This window comes from Parasteatoda tepidariorum, chromosome 12, assembly GCF_982258835.1.
Source record: "Parasteatoda tepidariorum strain Cologne lab strain chromosome 12, Ptep-v5.0, whole genome shotgun sequence".
In the NCBI taxonomy this organism is placed as follows: domain Eukaryota; kingdom Metazoa; phylum Arthropoda; class Arachnida; order Araneae; family Theridiidae; genus Parasteatoda; species Parasteatoda tepidariorum.
In genome coordinates, this window is record NC_141766.1 from 50,184,867 (window position 1) to 50,210,899 (window position 26,033).

The window sequence follows — 26,033 nt, forward strand, 5'->3', positions numbered from 1 at the left end:
TGTTTGAATGGATGCTGAAAAAATTATTTAACGAATTTACACAGTGTAAATTTTAATTTTTGATAATTTTTGAATATTTTGATTTTCTACTTTTAAATAATTTCCGAAAACTTTGCTTTTAAGTTGCAAATTTTTCTATAAAAAATTTACATAAATATTAAATATAAGGACAAAATAGTGATAATAATAATAACAATAATATTAAAAACGTTTGGGGAAAAAATTGGCCTAACATGCTTTGCATTGAATTGTTGTTTGTAGTCTATAAATTTTCATGATTATTTGGATGCCTTTTAGAGTGAGTTAACAAAATCAAATTTCAATGGGTTTTGTTTAACTTAGAATGAACATCACTTTACCTTTTAATTTTCAGCAGATTAGACCAATGTTTTTTGTTCTATTTAAAATTGAATGAACTTTCACGATTATTTGGATGCCTTTTAGAGTGAGTTGACAAAATCAAATTTCAATTGGTTTTGTTTAACTTAGAATGAACATCACTTTACCTTTTAATCTTCAACAGATTAGACCAATGTTTTTTGTTCTATTTAAAATTGAATGAACTTTCACGATTATTTGGATGCCTTTTAGAGTGAGTTGACAAAATCAAATTTCAATTGGTTTTGTTTAACTTAGAATGAACATCACTTTACCTTTTAATCTTCAACAGATTAGACCAATGTTTTTTGTTCTATTTAAAATTGAATGAACTTTCACGATTATTTGGATGCCTTTTAGAGTGAGTTGACAAAATCAAATTTCAATTGGTTTTGTTTAACTTAGAATGAACATCACTTTACCTTTTAATCTTCAACAGATTAGACCAATGTTTTTTGTTCTATTTAAAATTGAATGAACTTTCACGATTATTTGGATGCCTTTTAGAGTGAGTTGACAAAATCAAATTTCAATTGGTTTTGTTTAACTTAGAATGAAAATCATTTTACCTTTTAATCCTCAACAGATTAGATCTATGTTTTTTGTTCAATTTAAAACTGTTTATTGCTCATAGAACAGTTCCATTGTTAAAATCATTCCACTCTCTAATAAATAAATTTTTTTGCCATTTTTGTTTTCTTAATTAGTGGAATTCATAAATTATTAATGAGGAGCATTTGAGTGGTGAATTAGAGAATCCTTTAAAAGCGAATAATGAAAAATTCACACAAATTAATTATTCAAATTTATTAAAAATATACTTAAAATAAAACATTTGAATGAGGGGGAGTTACTCGAAAACAAATGGCTTGTGCATGAGAGCTTCCAGAAGGATGTATATCAAAAGGCACATCTTGATAATACTTGATTAAATCCGACAGTCTTTGAAAACTCTGAAAATAAAATTTCAATATTATTAAAGCAGTTCCTACTGTTATCTAAAGTAGCAGCAAAGTAAATATTATATTTTAGTTTTGTATGAACATGATATATCAAAATTAGACACTTTAGCCTAAACTTATTTTCATGATCGAAAGTTCATTACCCAGTGTAGAATAATTTTCCTATTTCTTCTGATGTACAAAAGATAATTGGTGAACACCACCAGAGCAAATTAGTTATGTTTGGAAAGTTTTGTGTCGTGCTTCAATGAAAAAAAGAAAAAGAAACATGAGAGAGAACGAAATTAATTGAAAACGGATGTTTGAAAAAGAAATTTCCTTCGAACCAAACATTAAATAAATGCCCAAGTAATAAGAATTTTTTCACTTTTTTTCTGAATATTTTCACAAATCCTATTTGGTATCGTTTCTGCATGTTTTATAGATAATTTGTCTTGATTATCATCCATTTGAAGTGTGAATAAAATGATTTGAATAAGAGAATGCGTTATCGACCGCCGCATATTGAATACTGCTAATTTTTATCTTTCCTATGCCGGCAAGGTTTTTACTCTGGAATCTGCCATCTGGAAAGAAGACTGGTTCCATATCCTTCCCTCTTCTCAGCTGTATAGGAATGTACTATAATATTTTCTCCTCTCTTAACGCCTTCCTTCTCGCTTCCGTGAAAATGACGGGGTGAGGTTTCGCCCTCTATTTCTCGCTCCCGTGATATTTCCGGGTTGGAGTGTTGAGCAGTAACGCGCCAACAAGAATAAAACTAATTCATTTCTTTTGCCCGGAAAACATTTTATTTCTCATTTTACTCACCAGATGGCAGTACCAGGATAGTTTTAAAGTAATTGTAGATAATTAGTTTATTTTAAACTAGATGTCAGTACTAGATGTCAAAAAAATAGGCACTTTCATGATAGCTTTCTTGAAAATTAACCGATCGTAAAGGGCTAATATTTTTCGTATTTAATTGTCAAATATATTTTTTAAAATTTCCACAATGTTTTCTTTTAGAACTATGTTCAATGTAGTTTTCAGCTCCATTTAGTTTCCTGACTTAAAAGTTTTTAATCTATTTGAAAATCACGAATTGTAGCCATAGGTAGAGAGTTCTGCTCTCTACCTTTGGGCAGCTGCATCCCATTTCGATCACCATTTGGGACGTCATAAAACGACGTAAGACCATAAGGTAAAGTATCCATGAGTATCAGTGACTTAAGAATGATGGCGCTGCTTTTCTCTGTTCCTTTTTTAAAGATAAGTTACATAATTCAAATAAGTTACATAATCTAAAATAAATTTATAGATATCATACTTTTAGATGCCTCTAAATTTTTTAGCCATTTTTATATATTTGTTGAAGAAATCTAACGTCATTGATATATATGTTACATTCGTTTATCATTTACCAGTGATTCAAAAGCATGACTGCTGTTGAGTGTTAGCGTATGCTATCAATCCTTTATTCATCTTTACTTATAGCAATTATATTTAAAGGAGAGCTGGCTGCCAACTACTAAGCTTTTTGCAAAATATTCTAGACAATAAAATCTGAAGCTTTTAAAAACGTTGGTAATTCTGCCAACATTTTGAAGGCTAACTAAAGATCTGGAACAAAGTGGTATTTCATATTAAATTTTGAATCAGTTGTAATATAACGAGTTGAGGAAGATACATTCAAATCAAAATTACAAAAGAATCATACATTAAAATAAAAACCATTCCATAATTAGCACTCGAAGAAATTTTTCAAAAAGCGTCGTTGGCAGCCCTGTGTATTATAAAATAGTGTCAATTTTTTTATTATTGACTGCTACTGTTATACTTTCTACGCTTATTGAGAAAATTGCTTATAGTGGTAGCTAAGTTTTTTCGTTTTTTAATGTATAATTCTTTCCAAAGTAAAACTGATTTAAAATTGTTTTTCACAACACTACATTTAACTGTGGTAGAAAAGTTCATATGAAACACAAACTTATCCCATCTCTCACGTGGAGAAGCCTTTAACTCTAAACATACCAACACTTAACATATACCTATTTTTACCATAGCCAGTCAAATGAACTCCAGGATCTGCAGATCGAAATAGTGGCTCTTAATATAGTTCGTTCACCAGAAGTTGAGACTTGGCTCCACTTCCTTTGACGCAGAGTTCATTTCAGCGCGGGAGTTAGAAGAGAAACATCTCCGTTGTTGAAATTGAGACAACCCTTAATTTGCGCTAACACAAAAAGTGAATTCTTTTTCAGTCACTTACTTTGCTTTATCATCTGTTATTATACCTTTTGCTACACTTTCTAATTAAATATAGTTTAAATTTAAAAACTGCTGTTCTCCCAGCGAAATGTCTCATAAAGGACAAACTATTCACTCAAAAGAAAGAAATATCATAAAAAAAGGGTGCAAAATATCATCCAATTTATGAAATATTTATTGTTAAAAAAATGCACATAAAGTTTGCGAAATAAATATTTTTGCCAAACGATCGCCAAATAGCAACATTGTTCAGGATTGCTCACAACCTTCTCCCAAAAATAGCGAAATAGTATCGTCGTATACCACGTGATGAAGGCGGAGCCAAGTGCCAACTCCTGGTGAACGAGCTATAGCATTTATTGTCCGCGGAGTTAAATGTGTATGTTTTTTCATACAAAACAAAAGAAATAATTAACTTACAAACGAAAGAAATAATTAACAAACTAAAAGAAATAATGTGCACTCCATATTTAAAATAATTTTCTTCTCTAACTTGTAGAAATTTGAAGCCTCTCTAGAATTCTGCAACGCTCCCGTTAGGAACCTATTTGTCTAGAATTTTTAGAAAAAGTTTATGTGTGCCTAAAATTTTATTGCAATCTCTTATCCACACTAGTCCCTTTTTCTGGGTACAGCCCTAACAATTCCCAAATAATTCTGTTATCACATTCTTTTTCCTTAGAGTTCATCTTTTACATATAATTTGAACTTTTCTATTCATAAATTTATGATCATTATTCACTTTTTTCCAGCCAAATAAAGCGACAGTTTAGATTTTCAAAAAACAACTGTCATATCGATTGCTTTGGAAAATAAGTTGATAAAACACCATTTTCAAACTTGTTTGCATTCACACCTCAGTTTGTTTCCTTATATCAGTGTTTCCCAAACTTATGACTTTTGTGTACCCTTTCAAAATTTTTCGTACCGCTATGTACCATTAATACAAAAAAATTTTTTTTTACTGTAAAAAAATTGCCCAAAAGTTAAAAATCACAACTGGCTGTTGATACCCCTAATTGTTAACTGTTAACTCTGCAAAAAATAGCCAATCGAAAAATACGTAATCATAAATTTTCATGGCTAGTTTTGTTTTTAAATAAAATTTTGTGAAATTTTCGTTTGTTGCAAGATATTTCGCATAAGATTCTCGCTAAACTGTTCCCGTACCCCTGGGGGTACGCGTACCACACTTTGGGAAACACTACCTTACATGTTCTAGAATTCTTAAAACATTAATGTATGCTTTGATTTTACGCTATATTCTAAAATTAATTTGAAATTACATCGATAAGTAATAATTTCAAGCTGTTGGATAAAAGATTAATAAGATTTATTTACCTTCTCGCCTTCTTTTTCTTTTCCAAGAGCAAAATAATAGTTTGCTTTGCGTCGTATGTGAATATTGAATACTCTGCCAGCATATGTGATCATAGCAGTATACTGTACGATATCTGTTGGACGAGAAGTAGGCCTAATCAAAAATGCCCCATCTTGATCCAATTTTAATAAGCGATGTTGTGCTTCTGTTGCACTGATATCATGAAACCAAGAACTCCGAAGAATTGCATCCTATAATCAATCAATCAATCAAATGAGAATAATATTAAAATGAAAAATAAGTTAATAAAACACCATTTTAAGACTTTGTTTGCATTCACACCTCAATTTGTTTGGTATATTCCAGAATTCTTAAAACATCAATATATGCTTAGATTTAACGTTATATTCTAAAACTAATTTGAAATTACATCGATAAATAATAATTTATCGATGTAATTTTGATGCAACTTAAATAAGCGATGTTGTGCTTCTGTTGCACTAATATCATGAAACCAAGAACCCATTGCATCCTGTAATCAATCAATCAAATGAGAATAGTATTAAAATGAAAAACCTACAGGAACGTATATTACAGTTAAACTTTCAGTGACTCCTAGTATATTCAAATTCAGAAAAATAATGGGAAAAAAATTATTTTGTTTTGAAACTTTAGGAAAATACTCATAAGGGGTCTAGTAATGGAAAACAAAAACATTTTTCACCATTTGTGTGGGGGCGCTTATTTAAACTATAATTTAACTAAGTACTAAACAATTAAGTATTAGAATGTCGATCCTAGTAAAAAAAGAAAAATTTAGCTTTCCATCTTTAAAACTGTAAGTTTTAGGTTCGTTCCAAATAAAATTTTTACTCATATTTCGATTTTACTCGTAGTTTTTGATCAATTAATTATTTCGAATTAATGTATATGTTTTTTTTATATATATATATATAACCGTCGTTGAACAGCCGGCCCAATTTTATGAGTTTACGACTGCTAATGTTCAACTCAGTTGCCTTGTGATTTTGAACTCAATCCAGAAGACAAGGAAACTCCGGGATCGAGTATTGGGAGAAATTTGCCTTCGTGAAGGACTTTTTGATGGAGCTAACCAGCATTTGCGCTACATGGAGAGGAAGAACACGATAACCACCCACGGTTAGCCTGATGAAAAGGGGACTCTTAACCCACGATCCATCTACCACTGAGGATATTTCACGTCAGCATTGTGGTGGGTGCAAGCAGGATGCGGAATTCGTATCGACTGGGATTCGAACCCGGTTCACCTCATTAGAGGGTGAACGCTCTATCCCCTAAGCCATCGCGGATAATATATATGGATTCCAGAAGTTAAAAAAATAGTTCTCCTTTCCGGAGGATGATATTCTTCTTTTCTTGCCTTAAAACTATAAATTCTAGGTATCAATGGCACCATGATTTAAGATTAATAAATAAGTCTTCTAGTAGCTACAATCGAAGATAGTTTATGAAGATGTGACAGATCATATCATCGATATGATTACTATCATCGATACATTTCAATTGACCAACATGATCAATTCCACAGTTTCTCTCAAAGAAATGATCACTTCACCGACAGCTTATTTTATCGAAACGACCACTTCGCAGACAGCTCATTTCGCCGACATGATAATTTCGCCAACAAGATCATTTCACTGACGTAATCATTTTGCCGACAACTCTTTTCACCGACATAAAAATTTAAATTTTGACTTATATTTTCCATCAAACTTTCTTAATTGCTCAATTTTTTTCTACTGAGATATTTTCTAGTGTTTATTATTATCTTAATTCAAAACTATTAATCCTGTCAACTCGAATTTTATTTCTTTTCAATTCAGCGTAAAAAATTTTATCGAAAAATGTACTTTACTCTCTCAGGTAGATAGCAGAGTAAAGATAATATTAATTAATGTCAAAATAGAAACATATATATTAACGCTTGCAACTTATTCGTTTTAGTCACTCTCGTTTAGTCTCATTTAATTCAACATGAAGAAACAATGTATCCCTTGTTTAGATCAGGGCTAAAGAGAATTTATTTTTTTAATGGCGGGCACTTGAGTGTTGTCCCATTGGCCACAGAAGTGCAACTCTCTTCTCGTTACCCAGTGGGCACCTGTGGCGAAGCCACAGCGGAGGAGCAGCGTCGCCCACGTCACACTACCACAAACCCGTTTATAGGGCGGGTCACATTCACACACAAAGGAGAAAGGACATAGAAAACAGAGAGAAAGAAACATCCATGCCCTGCGCAGGATTCGAACCCGCGACCAGCTGCACCGCAGTCAGACACGCTAACCGCTCGGCCACCAGGTCGGCGGGCTAAAGAGAATAGAAGGGCTAGTTCACTCACTAGTTCACAAGAAGATCATTTAACATGGCAAAATACAAAATCTGAATGAAATTTAACGAATAGTTCCTGAGAAATCAAATTTTAAATATACGACTTTTTTTTAAAATTTGATTTCTCTGGAATGCGAACTCCGTATTTGAGCTATTTTAGAACAATATGAATTTGAACCAACCGGCATAACAATTTTTAAAAAAAGCACATTAAATTTTTAAACTAATTAAATTTAATTTGTTTAAAAATTCAATGTGTTTTTATGTTTGAAGTTGTTTAAAAGGAAAAAGTGAAGTATAAATCATTCAAATATTTGGGGAAAAGAGGGCTTTTTTATCGTTATGAAATTACATTATAAGAATGCATATGCTTCATACTTAAACAAGTTTTAATTTTTCAATACATAGGATGCTTATTGTTTTTTTCATAGATATATATATATTTCTAAAAAAAGATAATAATTTAATGAAAATTAATGAATTACTTGATGCATTTATTGAATTACTGTTATTGTAACTTTAATGATATTACTTTTTTTGAGAAACTAAACTGTTGTAAACTACATATTATAGCCTTAATATTAAATTTTTTGTCCTTTTACTTTGATTAAAAGAAAGAAACATAATATGTAAATAAAGGACACTTTAGGAACCCTTTTAACCCCTTAACGATCGGTTAATTTTCAAGAAAACGGTCATAAAAGTGCCTATTTTTTCGGCTTTTGTATTTGTATTACGTATTTGATTAGTGCTGCATCTAGTTTAAAATAAACTAACTATCAACAATTACCCTAAAAATATCTTGGTACTGCCATCTGGTGGGAAAAATGAGAAATAAAATGTTTTCCGGGCAAAAGGAATGAATTAGTTTTATTCTTATTGGCGCGTTACTACTGAACACTCCAGCCGTCAGTATCACGGGAGCGAGAAATAGAGGGCGAAACCTCACCCCGTCATTTTCACAGGAGCGAAAAGGAAGGGGTTAATAACACTATAGCAACTTTTTCAAGTGTAATTTATAAATACCGAAATATGTTTATAGCAATGATATATAAGTGATACAAATGTAAAGTAAATAATATACATAATAAAGGACTTAAAATTATAAAATTTAAAAAATGGTAATTAATTGAATGGTACCTAATCGGTAACAGATTTGTAATAATTCTCATTTTCACTTCACTTCTATGTGGAACTAAACAGCAAATTTTCCCGCTTTTAATTAACACCTTATCGAATATAAATTTCAAATATTCATGCAATAATATTGAAACAAAAAGTTACTTCAAATCTTAACACTGAGATTGCTTTCAAATATAACTTTATTTCAAATCATAACAAAATAAATACTTATTGACATTAATCATATCCACTCAAAAAAAAAAAAAAAATATCAAAAATTAGTCTAGTAATTAATATTATTTTTACCTTTTCCTCTTCAAAAGATTGCTGTTTTTCCAAGAATTTACCATCTGAAAATAATAATTATGAAATTAAAATCAGCGAAACAAACAAGTAAGAAATTTTTAATTATAACACTGAGTTGAACTTCATTGAAAATTAATAAATGTGGGAACTATTAATAAAGTATTAATTAATAAATTTTGGAAGTATACTGTCCTACTGACAGTATACAAATTCAAGTGTATTTTTTTTTTCAAGAAATGCTATTTTTTCTTCATAAAATTACAGTCAAACCCCGCTATAGTGAACCTTCAAGGGACCGAAATTTCTGTTCACTATAACCGGGAGTTCAATATATCCGTTACGCAGGCAATTTAACTAATGGTTCCCAAACTCCTTCCTTTTATTACACATTGCTCAAATAAATGACTGAAAAATATTATGTAGTAGCAAAAAATGTGTTATTAAAATGTCTTGCGTACAAAAAAAATGTTAATCTTTAGCTGATGAGCAATCCTCAACATCAGATATGGAAAAACTTCCCGACTCTCAGATAATTTTTCCTGAATTTCTGTTATCCTGCTCTTTAAACCTGTCCAACCTGCCATTCGAGAACATAAAAGTAGTCTCATAAAATCGCTTAGAAAATTCATTGACATTTGTTTAGATGCTTCGATTGGTGAACTACTTCAGTAATGCTTCTTCAACATCCTTGTGATCTGCTTTTCTCAACTTTTTTCTGCCATCTTAATTTTTTTCATGAGCAGAAATTATTAATTGCCTATTTTTCCATATGTTACAAACTGTAGATTTGGATAGTTTATATTCCCTGCAAATATCAGCTTGATTGCATCAATTTTCAATTTTTCTGATAATGCCCATTTTATCATCAATGGAGAACGTTTTACGTTTACTGCTCGCCACAGTTAAATTTGAGACACTTGTTTACAGAATTTTTTAAACTGAACTGAGAGCAAAAAGGAGTTGAAATGAGGGCCTTATCAACACATAGTAGTGTCCAACCCTTTGACCAATAATGAATAATTGCTCATTCCCTCTGACAGAAAATGCATATTGATCTGACTGACACCTTACAGGGCATCGTCTGCCTGGGTTGGAAACATCTGCTTAGGGATTGGAAAGTGAGATAAAAGAAGCAAACAATAAAAAATGCTTATCGCTACATTCCCCTCTATAGATGGTTATGTATTTTTATCGGCATATGTATTTTTTTTTGAAGTAGAAATTTCAAAATTATTACAAAAAAAATCAGTTGAAGACAGAAAAAAGTTCATTATATCCAACTTCCTAACTTTTTTGGTTCACTATATCCACAAAAAATAACATTATCCGCGTATAGCAAGGCACGGGACCGAACATTTCGTTCACTATATCCGGGAGTTCACTATAAACCGTGTTCACTATAGCGGGGTTTGACTGTATATGATTTTGCTTCAAATCTATAAAAAAATTCTCTATAAAATTTTAAAAAAAGTTTAAACTATAATTTTATTATTAACATAAGCTATTTATATTCTCAGACAATCGCTAGTAACTTTATTAATAGTAGATATTAGCCAGTGATTTTTGAACACCCTGTACATAAACAGGACGTTCCGCAATTGGCACCTTCAACATGCATTATCCCTGTAAAAAATTAAGTACAAAAAACTATATATATTATTGGTTTCTAATTAATATTTAAGGGAGAATAAAAACTTTTCCTAACTCAAACCAACCATTATTGAATTCGTGAAATGCAAAATAGTGATAATCAAAAATCAGTTTATTTCTCTAAGTGAATGAATTCAAAGGAAACTCAACTCATTATTAAGCTATATTTTTTACATTTACTCTAAAAGTTAATATTTGTACTAAACATATGGTCATTTAATTGCCAAGCTAAAAAAGACCATAAATTACTTTCTTACGTGATGATACGTAACTATTGTATGTTTTGATAATTTTGAAATGAGATTTATTTGTAAAAAAGAAGTTCATGAAGTCTATTATTTTTAATAGTTTGCCTAAAACTAATTTGATTTTTAAAACCTTCACAGGGTCGTAAAATTTTGCCTATAGTAAAGAATTCATCATTCTGTTCTTATAAATAATCGAATTTATAAATTCTGTTTGTTACTAGATGAATTGAAGGAGCACTTAATGCACAGGACAAAATAATTCCCCAGTTTTGGCCTTCCTTCTTAACCCCTTCCCCCCCCCCAATCCTTAACTATTTTCAGTATTTATGTAAACAAATCCTTTCAATGGTATCTTTTTTATTTTCTGAAATTATTAGAAGATGGCCGTAGATATTATAGGTGAAAAAATAGCTTAGCAACAATATTTAAAAAATAAAGCTGTTAATAGGAACTATTCTTCTCACCGCCTTATATAAGGTAAAAAATACTTAATAAAATAAATTATCTGAAACTAAATGCGTATGTGGTAGATAACTCCTTTAAGCTTTGCTGAATTGAATGAACAATTTAACTTCTCGATGAAGCCGGCCAGCTGGCCGAGCGGTTAGCGTGCCTGACTCCGAAGCCAGTGGCTGCAGTTTTGAATCCCGCTCTGGGCATGGATGTTTCTCTCTATGTGTTGTCCTTTGTGTGAATGTGGTTCACCCTATGAACGGATAACTGTGGCAGTGTGGCGTGGGTAATGTTGCTCGCCTCCGTGACTTAGGTTCACAGGTGCCCACGGGGTAGCGTTAAATGAGCAACACTTCCGGCATCTTCTCGGTACGTAAAGGTTTAGTACTTGGCATTAGAAAAAAAAACTTCTCGATCAATAAGTCAGTCAGATTCATTAGTTAAATAATCTGCGTCTTAATTAATAGAAAACAATAAATAGAATCAAGATGTTTGAATTTCTTTCTGTGGGGTTTAAGTGGATACCTTTTAAGCGTTTTGAACATTACAAATATTGTAAAACATAAATAGCTGAATGCCATAAATCTTCGCCTTTTATATTTAAGAATTAGTATATAAAACAAATTAATGCTTTATAAATTTATATTTTGATTATTTAATTTAAGTAATTTATTTAATCAGGGGTCTGTTTAGAAGAAATTTGGGTCCGTTAACGGACCCATCACAAAATATCTTTTCATAAAAACGGATCCTTCACAAAATATTTTAACTTAAAAACGGACCCTTCACAAAATGATTTTTCTTTTAATCGGACCCTTCACAAATTTGTTTATCTTCATTATTATTTTATTCATTATTATTCGAATAAACCCTTTCCAGGGCAGAAAACAAGAAAGATGGATGTAAACGAATTAAGTTTTGTCTTCGGCATACGATTCTTCCATTTTTCGTCCGAAATTAATATTCTGCGTTCAGCAGTATAGGCTAAATACCAAATGTTTGTATGTTGCATCTCTAATTTAGAAGGAGCAATTGTTGTTCATTTTTTAAAATTTAGTTTTTTTAATTACAATTTTACAGTGTTGAGCATAATCTTGTATGTCTATACAATTCAAAAACTCCTTGAAAAAAATTTTTTTTTGCAATAACGGACCCTATTTGCACAAATTCATAAAAGCGGACCCTGGTTGAAAGAATGTGAGTAATTTTTTCACAATTTCACGAAAAACGGACCTTTCACAAAATGTCTGGACAGACCCCTGATTTAATGTAATATAGCAAACTTTTATGTATCTTATCTGATGGATCGCCACTTACTAATACTATAAAAAACAAACAAAACCTGATGCAAAATTTTCTGCTTCATTTTTTCTGATCACCGCCTGATCTGTTACTTTTGTGGCCATTCCTGTTGAGTTTCTTTTACTTTTATCTGAAGGATTCCAAATTGTTGTACTGATATCTTTCACTGTTTGCACTAAACTTGTATAAGACAATGATCTTTGAGTTGACTTTATTTTTTGAGGCAATGTTGGTCGATTCAAAGAATGAAAAGCACTAAAATCTAGAAAGAAAATTCCCATTAAAATGGACACACAAATTTGCATAATCCGAAGCTCCTTTACTAAAGAAAAAAAAATTGGAGAAACTTTAAGTAACATTTTGATTGTTTTGTCTCTCGGTAAAGAATATTTTAAGTATTTGTTCATTATGTTTTTTTTTTATAACTGTTGAGAGTTTCCTACACTCTAAAACTTTTACTATGCCTGTCTATGCCACTCTATGCCTGTCATGAAATTGGTACAAAACATTAAAATGAAGAAAACCACAGTTTTGTAAAAATGTAAAGCGTTTGTTATCTAATTTTTTAACGATTGAAAAGTTTATATTCATAAACATGTGCAAAAATTGTGTCCAGTTGGCAGTTTCAAAAAAAGGTTATATATATATATCACCGATTTGGCAATAATCTCAGTACACAATAACCTCAGTAAACAATTGATTCTTCTTAGTTTAAAAGAAAATTCTTTTTAAACTTCATTTTTATCACTTTAATTGGATGTCTTACAAAATTAAACTATATACGTTGAGTGCATTTATTTAAATAAAATAATTTAAAAAAAATTTACATTAAAAAAATATTAAAAAGCCGGATAACAAAATAATGAAGAGGTATAACCTATCCATCAGCTCACACGACTATATCCGCAAAACGGAGTGTTTTCTTATATTGTATCAATATAGTCAAAGCAAAATATATCAATACAATAGTGTGAGCAGCACTCAAAACGGAAATCGAAAACATTATATACGAAGCGTATAAACGAAATAAAACACGTCAAGCAAAAACCAGAAAATAAAATGTAAAGAAAATACAGAACAAAGCACAAAACGAAATCTTTAATAAAGTGAGTAGAGAATTCAAATGAACTTACACAAACCAGAATCTTTCCAGAATGATTTTAAATATTTTCGTAACAAGATTGCCAGATTACAAAACATGAACACAGAAGCGGAAATAGAGGTTAGAAGCGTAAATAGAGGGATCTTTTATGGCGCTTTCTTACTACAGTACTGAAGCGAGTTTGATTAGTTAGTTAACTTAGATTGGCCCGAAAATGGATGTGCGCAAGACAATTATATTATACTGGATAATTTATAATTAATGTTTATAATTAATAAGATTGACATTTAATTATACAATTTTAATGATTTTAGAAAATTAACATTTATTTAAAAATATAAACATAAATTGTCCGTTTTGCACAGATGCTTAGCCACGGATTTGCCCGAATTGGATTTGTACTTAAAAATATAAATTAACAAAGAATTTTTTTGTAAATTTATTAACTATATATATATATATATATATATATATATATATATATGTAAAATGTTGCAGTCGGACCGAGCAGGAAAACAGACACAGGATTTTAATTAAATCAGAGTAACTTTTATTTGAACATTCTTAGTTGAGTGAGAGCGAAGAAGTGATGTTTACTCCATCAGCAAACAGTCTTTCTGGTAGGGAAAATCTTGCAAAAAATCCTAAAATGTCTCTATTTAGGGAAAAGAGGGAAATCTCAGAACTTACAATTGGTTAATGAACTTGCTCGAGTGATTCCCACGGCTTAAAAGGGAAAAAAGATCTTTATTTAAATGTATGCATACTTTGGCTAAAAATAGATTTAGAAACAGGATGTGGCTTTTAAAAGTGTGAGAAAGTATTTCAAATAGAATAATTAATTAGTAATAAAGTAAGAGTTGTTTTATAGCAAAGAAACTAACATAAAAAGATTAATAAAAGCTTTTTATGTTACATATATATATATATATAACGTCGTTGCCGAGTGGAAGGATTAAAACAGGTCTTAGGCCGGGAAGGAGGGTACAAAATTTATTTATTAATTATTAGACAAAGCAGTCATGACTAATGAAAGTGTGTAAAAGTGCACATGAAAATAATCGTGTGGGCTGATGAAAATATTATATCTTTTATTTCCCGGTTTTTTTTTAAAAAGTTTAATCCTTTTTTTTTTTTTTTAAATCTGTTGTTTGTTATTTTTTTCATTATTATTGCCCCCCCCCCTTTTTTTTCATGTGTCTACAATTTTCCTATATATATATACTCTATATATATATACTCTATATATATATATATAAATATATATATATAGAGAGAGAGAGGAGAGGAGAGGAGAGGGAGAGGGAGATTATTTACCCCTTGCAAATCAAAAATGAATTTATATAAAAACGTTTAAAGTAGCTTTCGATTTGAAATTTGTTTAACTAATCTTGATTTGAAAGAATGCAATATTAATTGACGCATTCAATGAAATTTTTAACAAGAAAATTGGTGTTAAGAAAGAAAATATGATCAATACAAGTACGAGAATTGATTCAGGTGACAAAATTAATTAAAGGAGAAAAAACATCAACTATTAGGGCAATCATCATCATGCTTAGATGGGTTTAATAAATCAATGTTTGTGTCACTAATTAAAATCATAATTTCACACTTGGTCAAAAACAAGAATTTTTTTAGTTTCTTTATATATTCTTAAAATATTCAATTGTGAGGGAATGAGATCTATGTATGCTTTGTATTGTTAACAAGATTACTATGAAAAATAATGATTTCCGAGTATTCAAAATAGTAACTTATCTCTTTAAAATGATATTGCGATTTGATATTAAAAAAACTAATAGCACCAGATCTATTACGCGATCTTTATCAGTGAAATATATCAAAATTTTCAATATTTAAGAAATCTAATTCATTTTCTGTTATAAGTTTCACTTAAAATAAAAATATAAATTTTGTCAAAAATATCTTGCAACATGGTAGTTAGTTCATCGAAATTAATCTTAAACTTCAGATATTAAAATTAATAATATTTAATGATGCAGTATTTCAGTTTGCCGGCAAAGCTTGGTTTATATCAGTGTTTTTCCGTATTCATATTATTGAAAATCACAATTTTAATTATTATAAAAATTATTTATTCTATTTTTTTTTTCATTTCTAAGTTTTCAATAAGAATAAATTTCTATTTCCAAATGGAATTTTGAAAAAGACCTCTTAAGGAAGCAGTTCTACTTAGTACATACATAAAATACGAGAAAGAAAAATAAGCATTACCTGCAACGATGTCTTGATTTAAATCCATCTTGTCTAATTCATCTCTTAGCTGAAAAGTAGAGATCATTTTAGTGTATAAATTAACAATTTTCGAAAACATATTACATAAAAAATATTACCACAATTTTTGAAATATCTCTAAAACAAAGTCTTACAATAATGCATCGTAAAAGAATGAACGATAGTTAAAGATTTTTTGCTATATATTTATTTATGATTTATATATCTCGTCGTAAAAATTTTTGAAATATCTCTAAAACAAAGTCTTACAATAATGCATCGTAAAAGAATGAACGATAGTTAAAGATTTTTTGCTATATATTTATTTATGATTTATATACCTCGTAGTAAAAATTTTTGAAATATCTCTAAAACAAAGTCTTACAATAATGCATCGTAAAAGAATGAACGATAGTTAAAGATTTTTTGCTATATATTTATTTATGATTTATATATCTCGTAGTAAAATTTTTTGAAATATCTCTAAAACAAAGTCTTACAATAATGCATCGTAAAAGAATGAACGATAGTTAAAGATTTTTTGCTATATATTTATTTATGATTTATATATCTCGTAGTAAAAAAATGTCACTATCTCATTTGGAATTGCGTAAAATTGATAGTGGGATAAATAAATTGCGTTTTTCGTACTTTTCCATAAAACTTAAAAACTCCAAATCATTCATGAGTATTAACAACACTATTGGAAAATTCCCTTCAATGTTAACCACAATATGGGACATTCCAGGGACATATTTGAAATACCATATTTTGGTAAAATAATCACACAAAAAATCCATTCATAATAAACTTATTATATGGTTCAAACTTCACACCGTTAAGGTGGTTAGCAAAGGAACGCAAATTTTCCGATTATGTAATTATCTAAACATTTCCAAATTATATAAATATTGTCAAAGCATTGAGAAGAAAGAAATCCACTTTTATGTTTTTAATTTAATGATATTAATAAAACATCATGAATTTAAATGCTTAGAAATATTTTATATGATAAAATTATAAGCATTGAAAAAATATAAATTAATCAAATCAATCTTACTTCAGCTGATGAAGGATCTATTCTTATATTTTCAACTTTAGACTTGAAAGATCTGTATAAAATTAGAAAAAGAAATACATTTCCTTATCTTTCAGATGAATAAATTGAAGTACTAAAGGGCACCGAACCGACTAACGCATTTTTGATATTGCCCAAATTCAACAACTGATTTCGTGGAGTAGAAACTGGAGGTGAAAAGAACTGTACGTATTAAGGACAGTTGCATTGAAGCATCGAGTAACCTCAGTTCGTAGTTATTACGAACCACGTAGTTGTTACGCAGTTCGAGCGTATTTAACTCTCACCCTTAATTTTGCATTTCCCCTACATTCATTGAAAATTTGCACACTAGATTGCAAAAGACAGTTAATGGCAAAAGTATTTGCGTCATGATTAATAATAAAATCGTTTTAAAAAATGTATTCGTTTTAATTTAATGATGAAATCAGAATTTCTTTACACTTTTTTTCCCAATATGCAAGGTGTTCTGTATATATTTTTAGAGTTCTTTTCAAAATTGGTAACAAAAAGTACACACATTTATCATATTTAAGCGAGGTAAAAAACTTGTTAAACTTGTTTTGATATTTATTGTATCCAAATCTCTCTACAGTAATTAGTCGGATTTTGATAGCGTTTTTTATTTTTCCTTCGATTATATGTTAATTTTTGACCTTTAATGTGTATACTTTTTAGTTTTCATTTTTGATAAAATTTTAAAAGTACATGATAAGGATGGTCTATACGAAACACCCTGTGTACGGACATACGTAGGAGTAAGCATTTTAAAGTCACTCAAATTATGATGAAGAAAAAGCTGAAGAAAGAACTGAATTTTAATCAGTGGCGTAGCGAGGGGTGGGCAAGGGGGGGCATCATGCCCCGGGCGCTACTCACAAAGGGGCGCCAAATGGTCCGCAAAACAAAAAATTGCTGGATAATTCTTTTTTTATTATAATTGATTTCTGGAAAATATATTTTAAATTATTGCCAGTGTAATATAATAAATGTTAATTAATAAATATTATTCATAATATTTAATTCATATTAAATTCATATTCATATTAAATATATTTCAATATTTAATTCACGTCCTTGTCATCGCGCTCTGCTTAGAATAAAAATGAAATGTTATTAAATATTAAATGTTATAATATATAAGTTTAATGTCAGCATAAACTATATTGTATATTTCACTATGTTACTACCTTTCAAGTTCAAGGCATTCTTGGTAAGTAATAAATCAAATAAGATTACTTACTACATCTACTCGACGATTCTATTATTAAGTGAATAGAGTATGAAAAAATTTGTTAACAGAAAAATTTGTTATTCTCATATTTGTCACCACAGATTCAAAATGAATTCATTCATCTTCTGTCATCTACAGTTCGAAATCAACTAATAAACGATATCAAAAGAAATAAATATTATGGACTTTTATTTGATTCAACTCCTGATATCTCTCATCGTGAACAAATGTCCCAAGTCGCTAGGTATGTAGATGCTGATTTTATCAATAAAAAAGTTTCCATCAAAGAATCTTTTTTGAGTTTTATTGAAATACATGCTAAAGATGTAGCCTCGATCGAAAGTACAATTTTAGAGAAAATAAATTACGATGAAATTTCATTAAACTGCAGATCACAATGTTACGATAATGCTGCCGTGATTGCAGGTCACACATCTGAAACGCGATGGAGTGCCAGAATACAAGCGGTTATCGTTATCATCTATGGGCTATAGAATATAAAAGAACTAATAGAAAAATTAGCTGAGCACACTACCACTACAAGTGACAACAGAAGTGAAGCTACAATTCCGTTGCAAAATATACTAACCTTTAGTTTTATAACTTTAGTTCATTTCTGATATGAAATCTTAAGAAGGATTGATCGTGTGCATCTCAGATTACAAGATCCTTGAATGAATTTTAGAGAAGTGTTCCATGATCTTGAATCATTAGCGACTGAACTAGCCGAAATTTGAGACAAGCTCTGTAAAGAGGCAATAGAAAAAGCAGAGTCTCTTTGTGAAAAATGGGATATGGATACAACAATACGTGCCTGGAGAATTGGCTATGGTGGTCTTTCCGCAGAAAGTGAAATTTCTCGCGTTATGAAAAGCACTTTTGATCGTCTCCAAAAAGAAATGTGTACACGATTTACACGATTAAGTGACCTTAATTTCAAATTTGGATTTCTACTAGACGTTGAAAATTTATTAAACAAGGATAATGTTGATAACGACCTTGAAAAAAAATTATAAAAATCTAAGTGAATTTTATAATACAGATTTCAATGTAATGGAACTTTTTATCAAAATATGTGACAGCAAAATGTTACTCCGCAGTAGAAAAGAAATTAAACCTAAAACTCCATTAGAATTTCCTACTTTTATAATCAATCTCGAATGAAGAAGATGTTTTTCCAAATCTGATAGCGGCAATTCAAATACTCCTGACTATCTCAGTATCAATTGCTAGCTGCGAACTTTCATTCAGCAAATTAAAATTAATTTTGACAGATCGCCTATGTGACCTAGCATTTTTAAGTGTGGAAAGAGAAAAATTTTAAATGATCAATTTTGATGATATTATTGATACATTTGCTTCATCAAAAGCACGGAAAATTTAGACTTAGTAATTAGTTTTATTAATGTATTATAATCATATGATTATTAAATCTATGTATCTCCTTAGAGATAATAAATATTTACTTTTTTATTGTTTTAAAACTCCGTGTTTTTAAAATATTTCTTTATAAATATGTAAAATAAATAATAGGTATCTTTTGAACTAATTCTAGATGATCATATACATTTCAAAATCTAGTCTTGTTCTCTCAACTACATTATTTGTCTCAAATTTAAAGCCTATAGCTTGAGTCTATGACTTTATTTATTTTACTTTATTTATTTATTAATTTGCGAGTATATTTTACAAATAATATTATATGGTTTTCGAATGGGGGGAGGCGCTAAAAGGGTATTGTGCCCCGGGCGCGAGTTAGGCTCGCTACGCCACTGATTTTAATCTGCATTACACCAGCGTCAGCTTTCCCAAATCAAAACTTTTTCTTGACTTTGAAACTAATTTATGTTCTTGATCTTAAATCTAACTTTTCGTAACTCAGTTTATTCAGTTTAAATGAATATTTACCATGATTGCATTAACAGTGCCACTGTCTTTGAAAAACACTGTATCACGGTAAAACTGTGCAAGAGAAGTCAGATTTTGATGTCTTAAGATTAATTTTATTAATTTTTATGTATTTGTATATGTAAAGAGAAAATAAAGAATACATATAAGAATGAAAGCAGCACTGATAAAAAAAAACTTTATGAATTAACTTAGAACTTACTTCTCAGTCTTTGGTATAAAACTTTCATCAGTTTCAGATTTATTCTCTATACTCATCTTTCTTGCCGATGAAATATTTTCATGAATTGTTGACTGACTCACATCCACTTCATCAGCCAATCTTCCATCCAACAGTTGCTTTAAACTATTAACAGGATTAAGACATTCTTGTTCACGTATTCTTTGTTCAATCAATATTTGTTCAAGGCGTTGATGAAATAAACTGTTAGTTTTACAAGGAACGTTCATAACTTGTGCCTTTGGTTTAGGAATAAAGTCTGTCTGCAACTCCATGTCTACTGCAGGTGATAATTTTTCTGACTTGTTAATGTCTAACGGAACTGATGTCTTTTCTTTTTTGTTGTATAATTCTGGTCGTGGTAATGGCTGTGGAGGTTTATTCTCGTGTGACGCAAATGGGATATTTATTGGTCTTTTCTTAAAGACGACATTAGGAATACTTTTTCTAGTATTAGCTTCTGGTTCAGCAGTTGGTGTAGGTTTCATAGTTTCTTCTGTTTCAACTAAAGCACTAATTAATTTTTTTTGAATTCCCAATGAGTTAGTTTCTTCCGAAAAACTTTTCATGGTACAATGTTTTGCCTCTACACCTAATTCAGGCAAAGGTTTATTTCCTTGATTCTCAGCAATTTTACCACCATTTACATCTAATTGATCAGATTGGCAAAACTTGTTCTGTGAGGATCTGATTTGATGTTCTTTCGTTGCTTCATTCAAATCCTGTTCTTTGCAAAATGTTCCTGGTGGATACTTAAATACAGGAGGAGGACGGGATGGCAACGGAGGGGGACCAGTTTCAGTCACTTCCAACTTAATATAGTCTTCTAAGCTATGAATTTTGTTTTTGGAGGAATCATTAGGATTGCTAATTGTTGGAGAATCATTTGAAATTTGGGTGGGTGTGTCAATGTGTATTGGTTTAGAATCAATCTTTACTCCTGAATGCTGAACATTTCCAGCTAGGTTGACTTTTTCATTAATATTTACGTGTTGTCTATTTCTTGGTTTTGGAAATAATAGTGGCTTTGGTTTGTTTGTAATGTTACAGTTTTTAGTATAAGAAAAAGCATTTTTTGGTAGGAAAACTGCTGAACTATCATTGACGCTAAAAATAGGATTTGCAGGTTGCTTACTTAGTTCTCCTTTCACTGCATTTTCATATGCTTCAAGTGATTTTTGACGTGAAAGAGCTGAAAAACAAAAAGATTAGACATCGAAGATATATTGCTGTACATCATCAACCATTAGGTTAAGTTCGAAAAATGCAAATTATCATTGAGAAAGTTGCCAACTACTATCATTAAGAAAACTCAGAATTTATATCTTTTCCCATCTCAATAGTCCAAAAATTTGAAAAAAATAGTTTTAAATGTTTTAAATATAAAACAAATATTAAAAAATTGCAGATTTGGTTGGTGGGCTTTTGGTAGAGCTTAAAAGTTACCAATGCTTAAAAACATAATATGTACAACATTTTTGAATTATAAGTTATTATCCGCTTCAACGTCTCCGAATTGTTGATAGTAAACGCATTTTTTTTTTAATTAATCCGTGGGTTATTCTCCAAATCAATTTATTTTTCCGATAAGGATTAAAGCTTTTTAATCACTTCTCTTACCAATTTTTTTGAGAAAAAAAAATGCAAAAAAATCAAAATATTTTTTTATTTCATTAATAAATACAAGGAACTAAAAGAAAACATAATACGCAAGTTTTAAGTTGGAATTCTAATTCTTTTATGTGTAAAAAGTATTTAGTTTACCATCAGTTTACGATGCCAAATTATCTGGGGCAAATGAAATAAGTTAAACATTACTCTTTGTATGATTTTTTTTGACACAGCAAGGAAAAAGAGGGGGGTTGCGAATTTCGGTATAATATTTTATTTGCGTTGCACTAGAGCTGCACTATGGGCTATTGACGATGGTCTGGGAAACATCCTTGAAGATGAGCTGAAGACATGCCATCGCAATGTTGATCCTCTGCGGAAGGGATGGCTCCCCTGCTTTGGTAGCCTAACGACCAGCGCGCGAAGTCGTGCACTTTGCGGTAGAACAGTTTAACGAGGACCGATACCGCGCATCCTCTGTCTCTAAGCAGGCTGATCAAAGTTGTCACCCACCCGCTTACTGACCACAACCAGTGATGCTTGACTTCGGTGTTCTATGGGGAACCGTGTCTTTACGATCAGTCATTGATCGTCACTAGTGTCTCCCCGTAATGCAATGCTTACGATTTAATTAAAAAACAAATCTAGTATTAGTAAAATGTTCATCAACTATTCAACAAATTCTAATTACAGGACCTATTATAGGATAAACTCAATTTAAATAAATAATATCGATTCAAGTTAAGCTGCATGCGAATACAATTTTTAAAAAAGGAGATTCTTTATATGTATTTTTTTTTTCGTTATCCATATGTAAAATAACAAACCGAAAATAACATTCTGGAAGTAGCCTTGAGATTAACAATCTCAAATTTTCAAACATTCAATTGGAAAATATTAGTGCTTATAAGTAAATCTTACCTTCTTTGCTTTCATTGATTTTATTTTCTTCAATTTCTTGTGCACAAAACTGAAATATACTCACAAAATTAATGAAGAGACATCATAGGTTTCATAAGCAAATACTACAACTAGTGATATTTGGATTTCCTAACATCGTTTTAGAATAATAAAACTATTTTAATGCTGCCACTTTAGAGCTTCATCAAGGTAAAAATTCTAGATATCATATTAATAATATTAAATTAAATAGGAAACTATTCTTGAGTAACAATTGTTAACGCTATATTTCAATAAAACAGTCAACTCATTATTCATTTGCATGCATTGATTTGTATGACAAATATGGTTAAAAAATGTCTTACGACGTTTGTTAGGTATGCCTTTATACGAGGGTTGTAAATTAAATAGTGGCAACTTAACCTTGAAACTCACAGAAGGGCGGGCATGTGCAAATAGGTTATGAGAACGGAGAAGTGGACCTGCTGTCGATGTGTAGAGTGCAAAAAACAGTCGATCTGCTTAGCAGGGTAGTTGTTGCGTGGCGTTAAGGAGAGGAGTTTTGTTTCCATCGCTCTAAAGCATGTTTTCAAAAGGTGATCAGCGGTCGTCATTTAAAATCGAGGTTGCCCGTGGCAAAAGTGCAACAGAATGCTATCGAGGATTAGCGAAAGCCTGTGGGGCAAATGCTCTACCGTATTGGACAGTGGCTCGATGGTTTCAAGCATCTCGTCTTTTTCGTCATTAAGCCTTTTGAAAACGTGCTTTAGAGCGATGGAAACGAAACTCCTCACGTTAACGCCACACAACAACTACCCTTCTAAGCAGATCGACTGTTTTTTGCACTCTACACATCGACAACAGGTCCACTTCACCGTTCCCATATCCTATTTGCACATGCCCGCCCTTCTGTGAGTTTCAAGGTTAAGTTGCCACTATTTAATTTACAACCCTCGTATTAGAAGTTGTTCAAATTAGTTCTCCTCCAGAAATGCTAGAACATATTATTTAACTGAGCCCTTACTGTATTCTAAAATTAATAATTGAAAATCTATGGGCAGTTATCTATTGCTCTAAAATGACTTGAACAATTTTGCCTATTTTAATTCACATTGCCTAGAGAAGATATTATATCTCATATTCACAAGGTATATAGTAGATAACGAATCGATGAAACTGCATTTACCATTTTCGTGATTTCGTTTGAAATCAAATTTGATTCAAATTTTTCTTTACTATAAAATTTTGGGTAAAATGTTAATTTGAAGGTTGAAAAAAGGAACATCATAAAATATTTCCGGTTGCATAGAATAAGTAAATAAATATCATATTTCTTTTAGATTATATAATATTGTATTACATTTCATCTATTATTATTATAATAATTTTAAATTGATGTTATTTTTAGTAAAACACATAGATTGGGTACTGTTTATCAATTCAGTTATAATATTTCAAACATCAAAACAATGTTTAATACTAAGAACAGTTTGATTTAGGAATAAAAAAAAGTCAATTTTATTGGATAAACCATTTGTACTTACCGTCGATGACATCACTTTTTTAAACTGAGAAAAGATCTCTAAAACTTTAATAACAAAACTTTATAGAAAAACAGGCAGTTAACAATGTTATATTTTTTCTGCATCCAAATAAAAGTGAAACAAAAAGCATGATTGTTTTTTTTCTTTTCTTTTTTAATCTCATGAAATTTTTCAGGAAAGAATTTTAACTGGGTAATATTTTTGGAACGCACCAAGCATTTATCAATAAAGCTGATAAGAAATTATCTATTCTATGACTTAAGAGACAAAGTTCTCCCTTAAAGGCTTTTTTAACATTTTAATTTCGTGGAACACAAATATAAGCAAAAAAGTGTTCGTGTAGTTTACGATAAATTAAGAAAAAGATTAACTTTCTTAGACAGCAAAAACGTTTTGTGTTAGGTGAATTGTATTGTAAAAATGTTTTGTAAGCAAAGCAAAAGCAAAAATTTATTTAATAAAAATATATTTAATAAAAATATATTGAATTAAAATAAATTTAATAGAAATATATTTAGTGAAAATATATAGCTTTTAATTTAATGTATGATATTTTTTAACTTTTATTTTATTACTTTTTTGTTCATTCTAGTTCAGAGGTAATTTTTTTAGTATTTATTTATTATATTTCAATATTTATTTCTAAAAACATATGAATAATAACAAAGTAGACATTTTTAAAAGTACAATAAGTATTTTTATTTACTTTTTCATCTTGCTAAAAAATTGAACAATTAGTTTTTTCAACAAGTTAAACTTGGGGAAAAAAATTTACCAAGATTTAATTTAATAACTAAGGAAAAGGATTTAGATTAAGCAAATCTTATTTGCATTAACATGTATTTTATATGCCATACTATACTAGCTTAATTGCCTCTCAGGGACATTCTTACTTCACAACGTAATATTTTTATGCTGTTGTAGTAGTTCATTTACGTCGCACTAGAGCTGCACAATGGGCTATTGGCGACGGTCTGGGAAACATTGAGGATGATCCGAAGTCATACCATCACAGTTTCGATCCTCTGCAGAGGGGATGGCACCCCCGCTTCGGTAGCCCGACGACCTGCACGCGAAGTCGAGCACTTTACGGTAGAACAGTTTAACGAGGACCCATACCGCACACCCTCGGTCCCTACTCAGACTGATCCAAGTGGTCACCCACCCGCACACTGACCGCAGCCAGTGATGCTTGACTTCGGTGATCTGCTGGGAACTGTGTCTTAACGATCAGTCCACTGCAGGACTAATATTTTTATGATCAGACCCTTTGGTAACTTATATTTTATTTTATTACAGATTATTATTATTATTTAAGATTGGGTATGACGTCATTAATTCTCTTGCCCTCCAATAACTCTGAACTTTACTGCTTAAAAACAAAACTGCAGAGCACGTTTCAAGATCTGGAGCTTCTAAAACTTTGATCATGTCCATACAAGGGGAGAAATAAGGAACCCTTAAAATTTGAGTCAGACATACAGACAAACAGTTATGAGTTACAAAAGTGCCATATCTGCTTTTTTAGACATGCATAGCAGCAATTTTTCAAATCAAGAATATCCTACGTCACCTCAACCAGAGGGTTTAAAACCAGGGATAACACAGTGAGCTGGAAGTCACAGGAAAGAGAATTAATTTTGCTAAATCTCTGCAGTCTTGAATATAAATATTATTAGAATATTGTCTCTTAACAATGGATTGAAATACTTGAAGCTCTCCTTAATTTAAGAGACAAATGGGGCCATAGAGAATCTGTAGATTGTAGTGAACATAAAATTTAATTAAATCTAGCAACTCACTTTTGGGAGGCGAGATTAAAAACAGCAAATTTGG

The 26,033-nt window shown here is 30.5% G+C and overlaps 1 protein-coding gene across 2 annotated transcripts; it reads right to left on the reverse strand.

Annotated features, from left to right (window-relative positions):
• Positions 1-1,170: 1,170 nt before the first annotated feature.
• Positions 1,171-24,475, reverse strand: LOC107436078 (uncharacterized). Of its 2 annotated transcripts, XM_087156177.1 has the most exons (9): positions 24,198-24,475; positions 22,675-22,723; positions 20,125-21,334; positions 16,763-16,814; positions 15,703-15,751; positions 12,403-12,624; positions 8,710-8,753; positions 4,932-5,162; positions 1,171-1,331 (listed from the first exon to the last, which is right to left on the reverse strand). In XM_087156177.1, exons 1-9 carry the CDS (start codon positions 24,207-24,209, stop codon positions 1,200-1,202), a joined length of 2,001 nt encoding a protein of 666 aa, XP_087012303.1. In that variant the 5' UTR covers positions 24,210-24,475; the 3' UTR covers positions 1,171-1,199. The 2 variants fall into 2 exon arrangements, with proteins under 2 accessions (XP_087012303.1, XP_087012304.1); XM_087156178.1 differs by lacking the exon at positions 12,403-12,624.
• Positions 24,476-26,033: the final 1,558 nt, after the last annotated feature.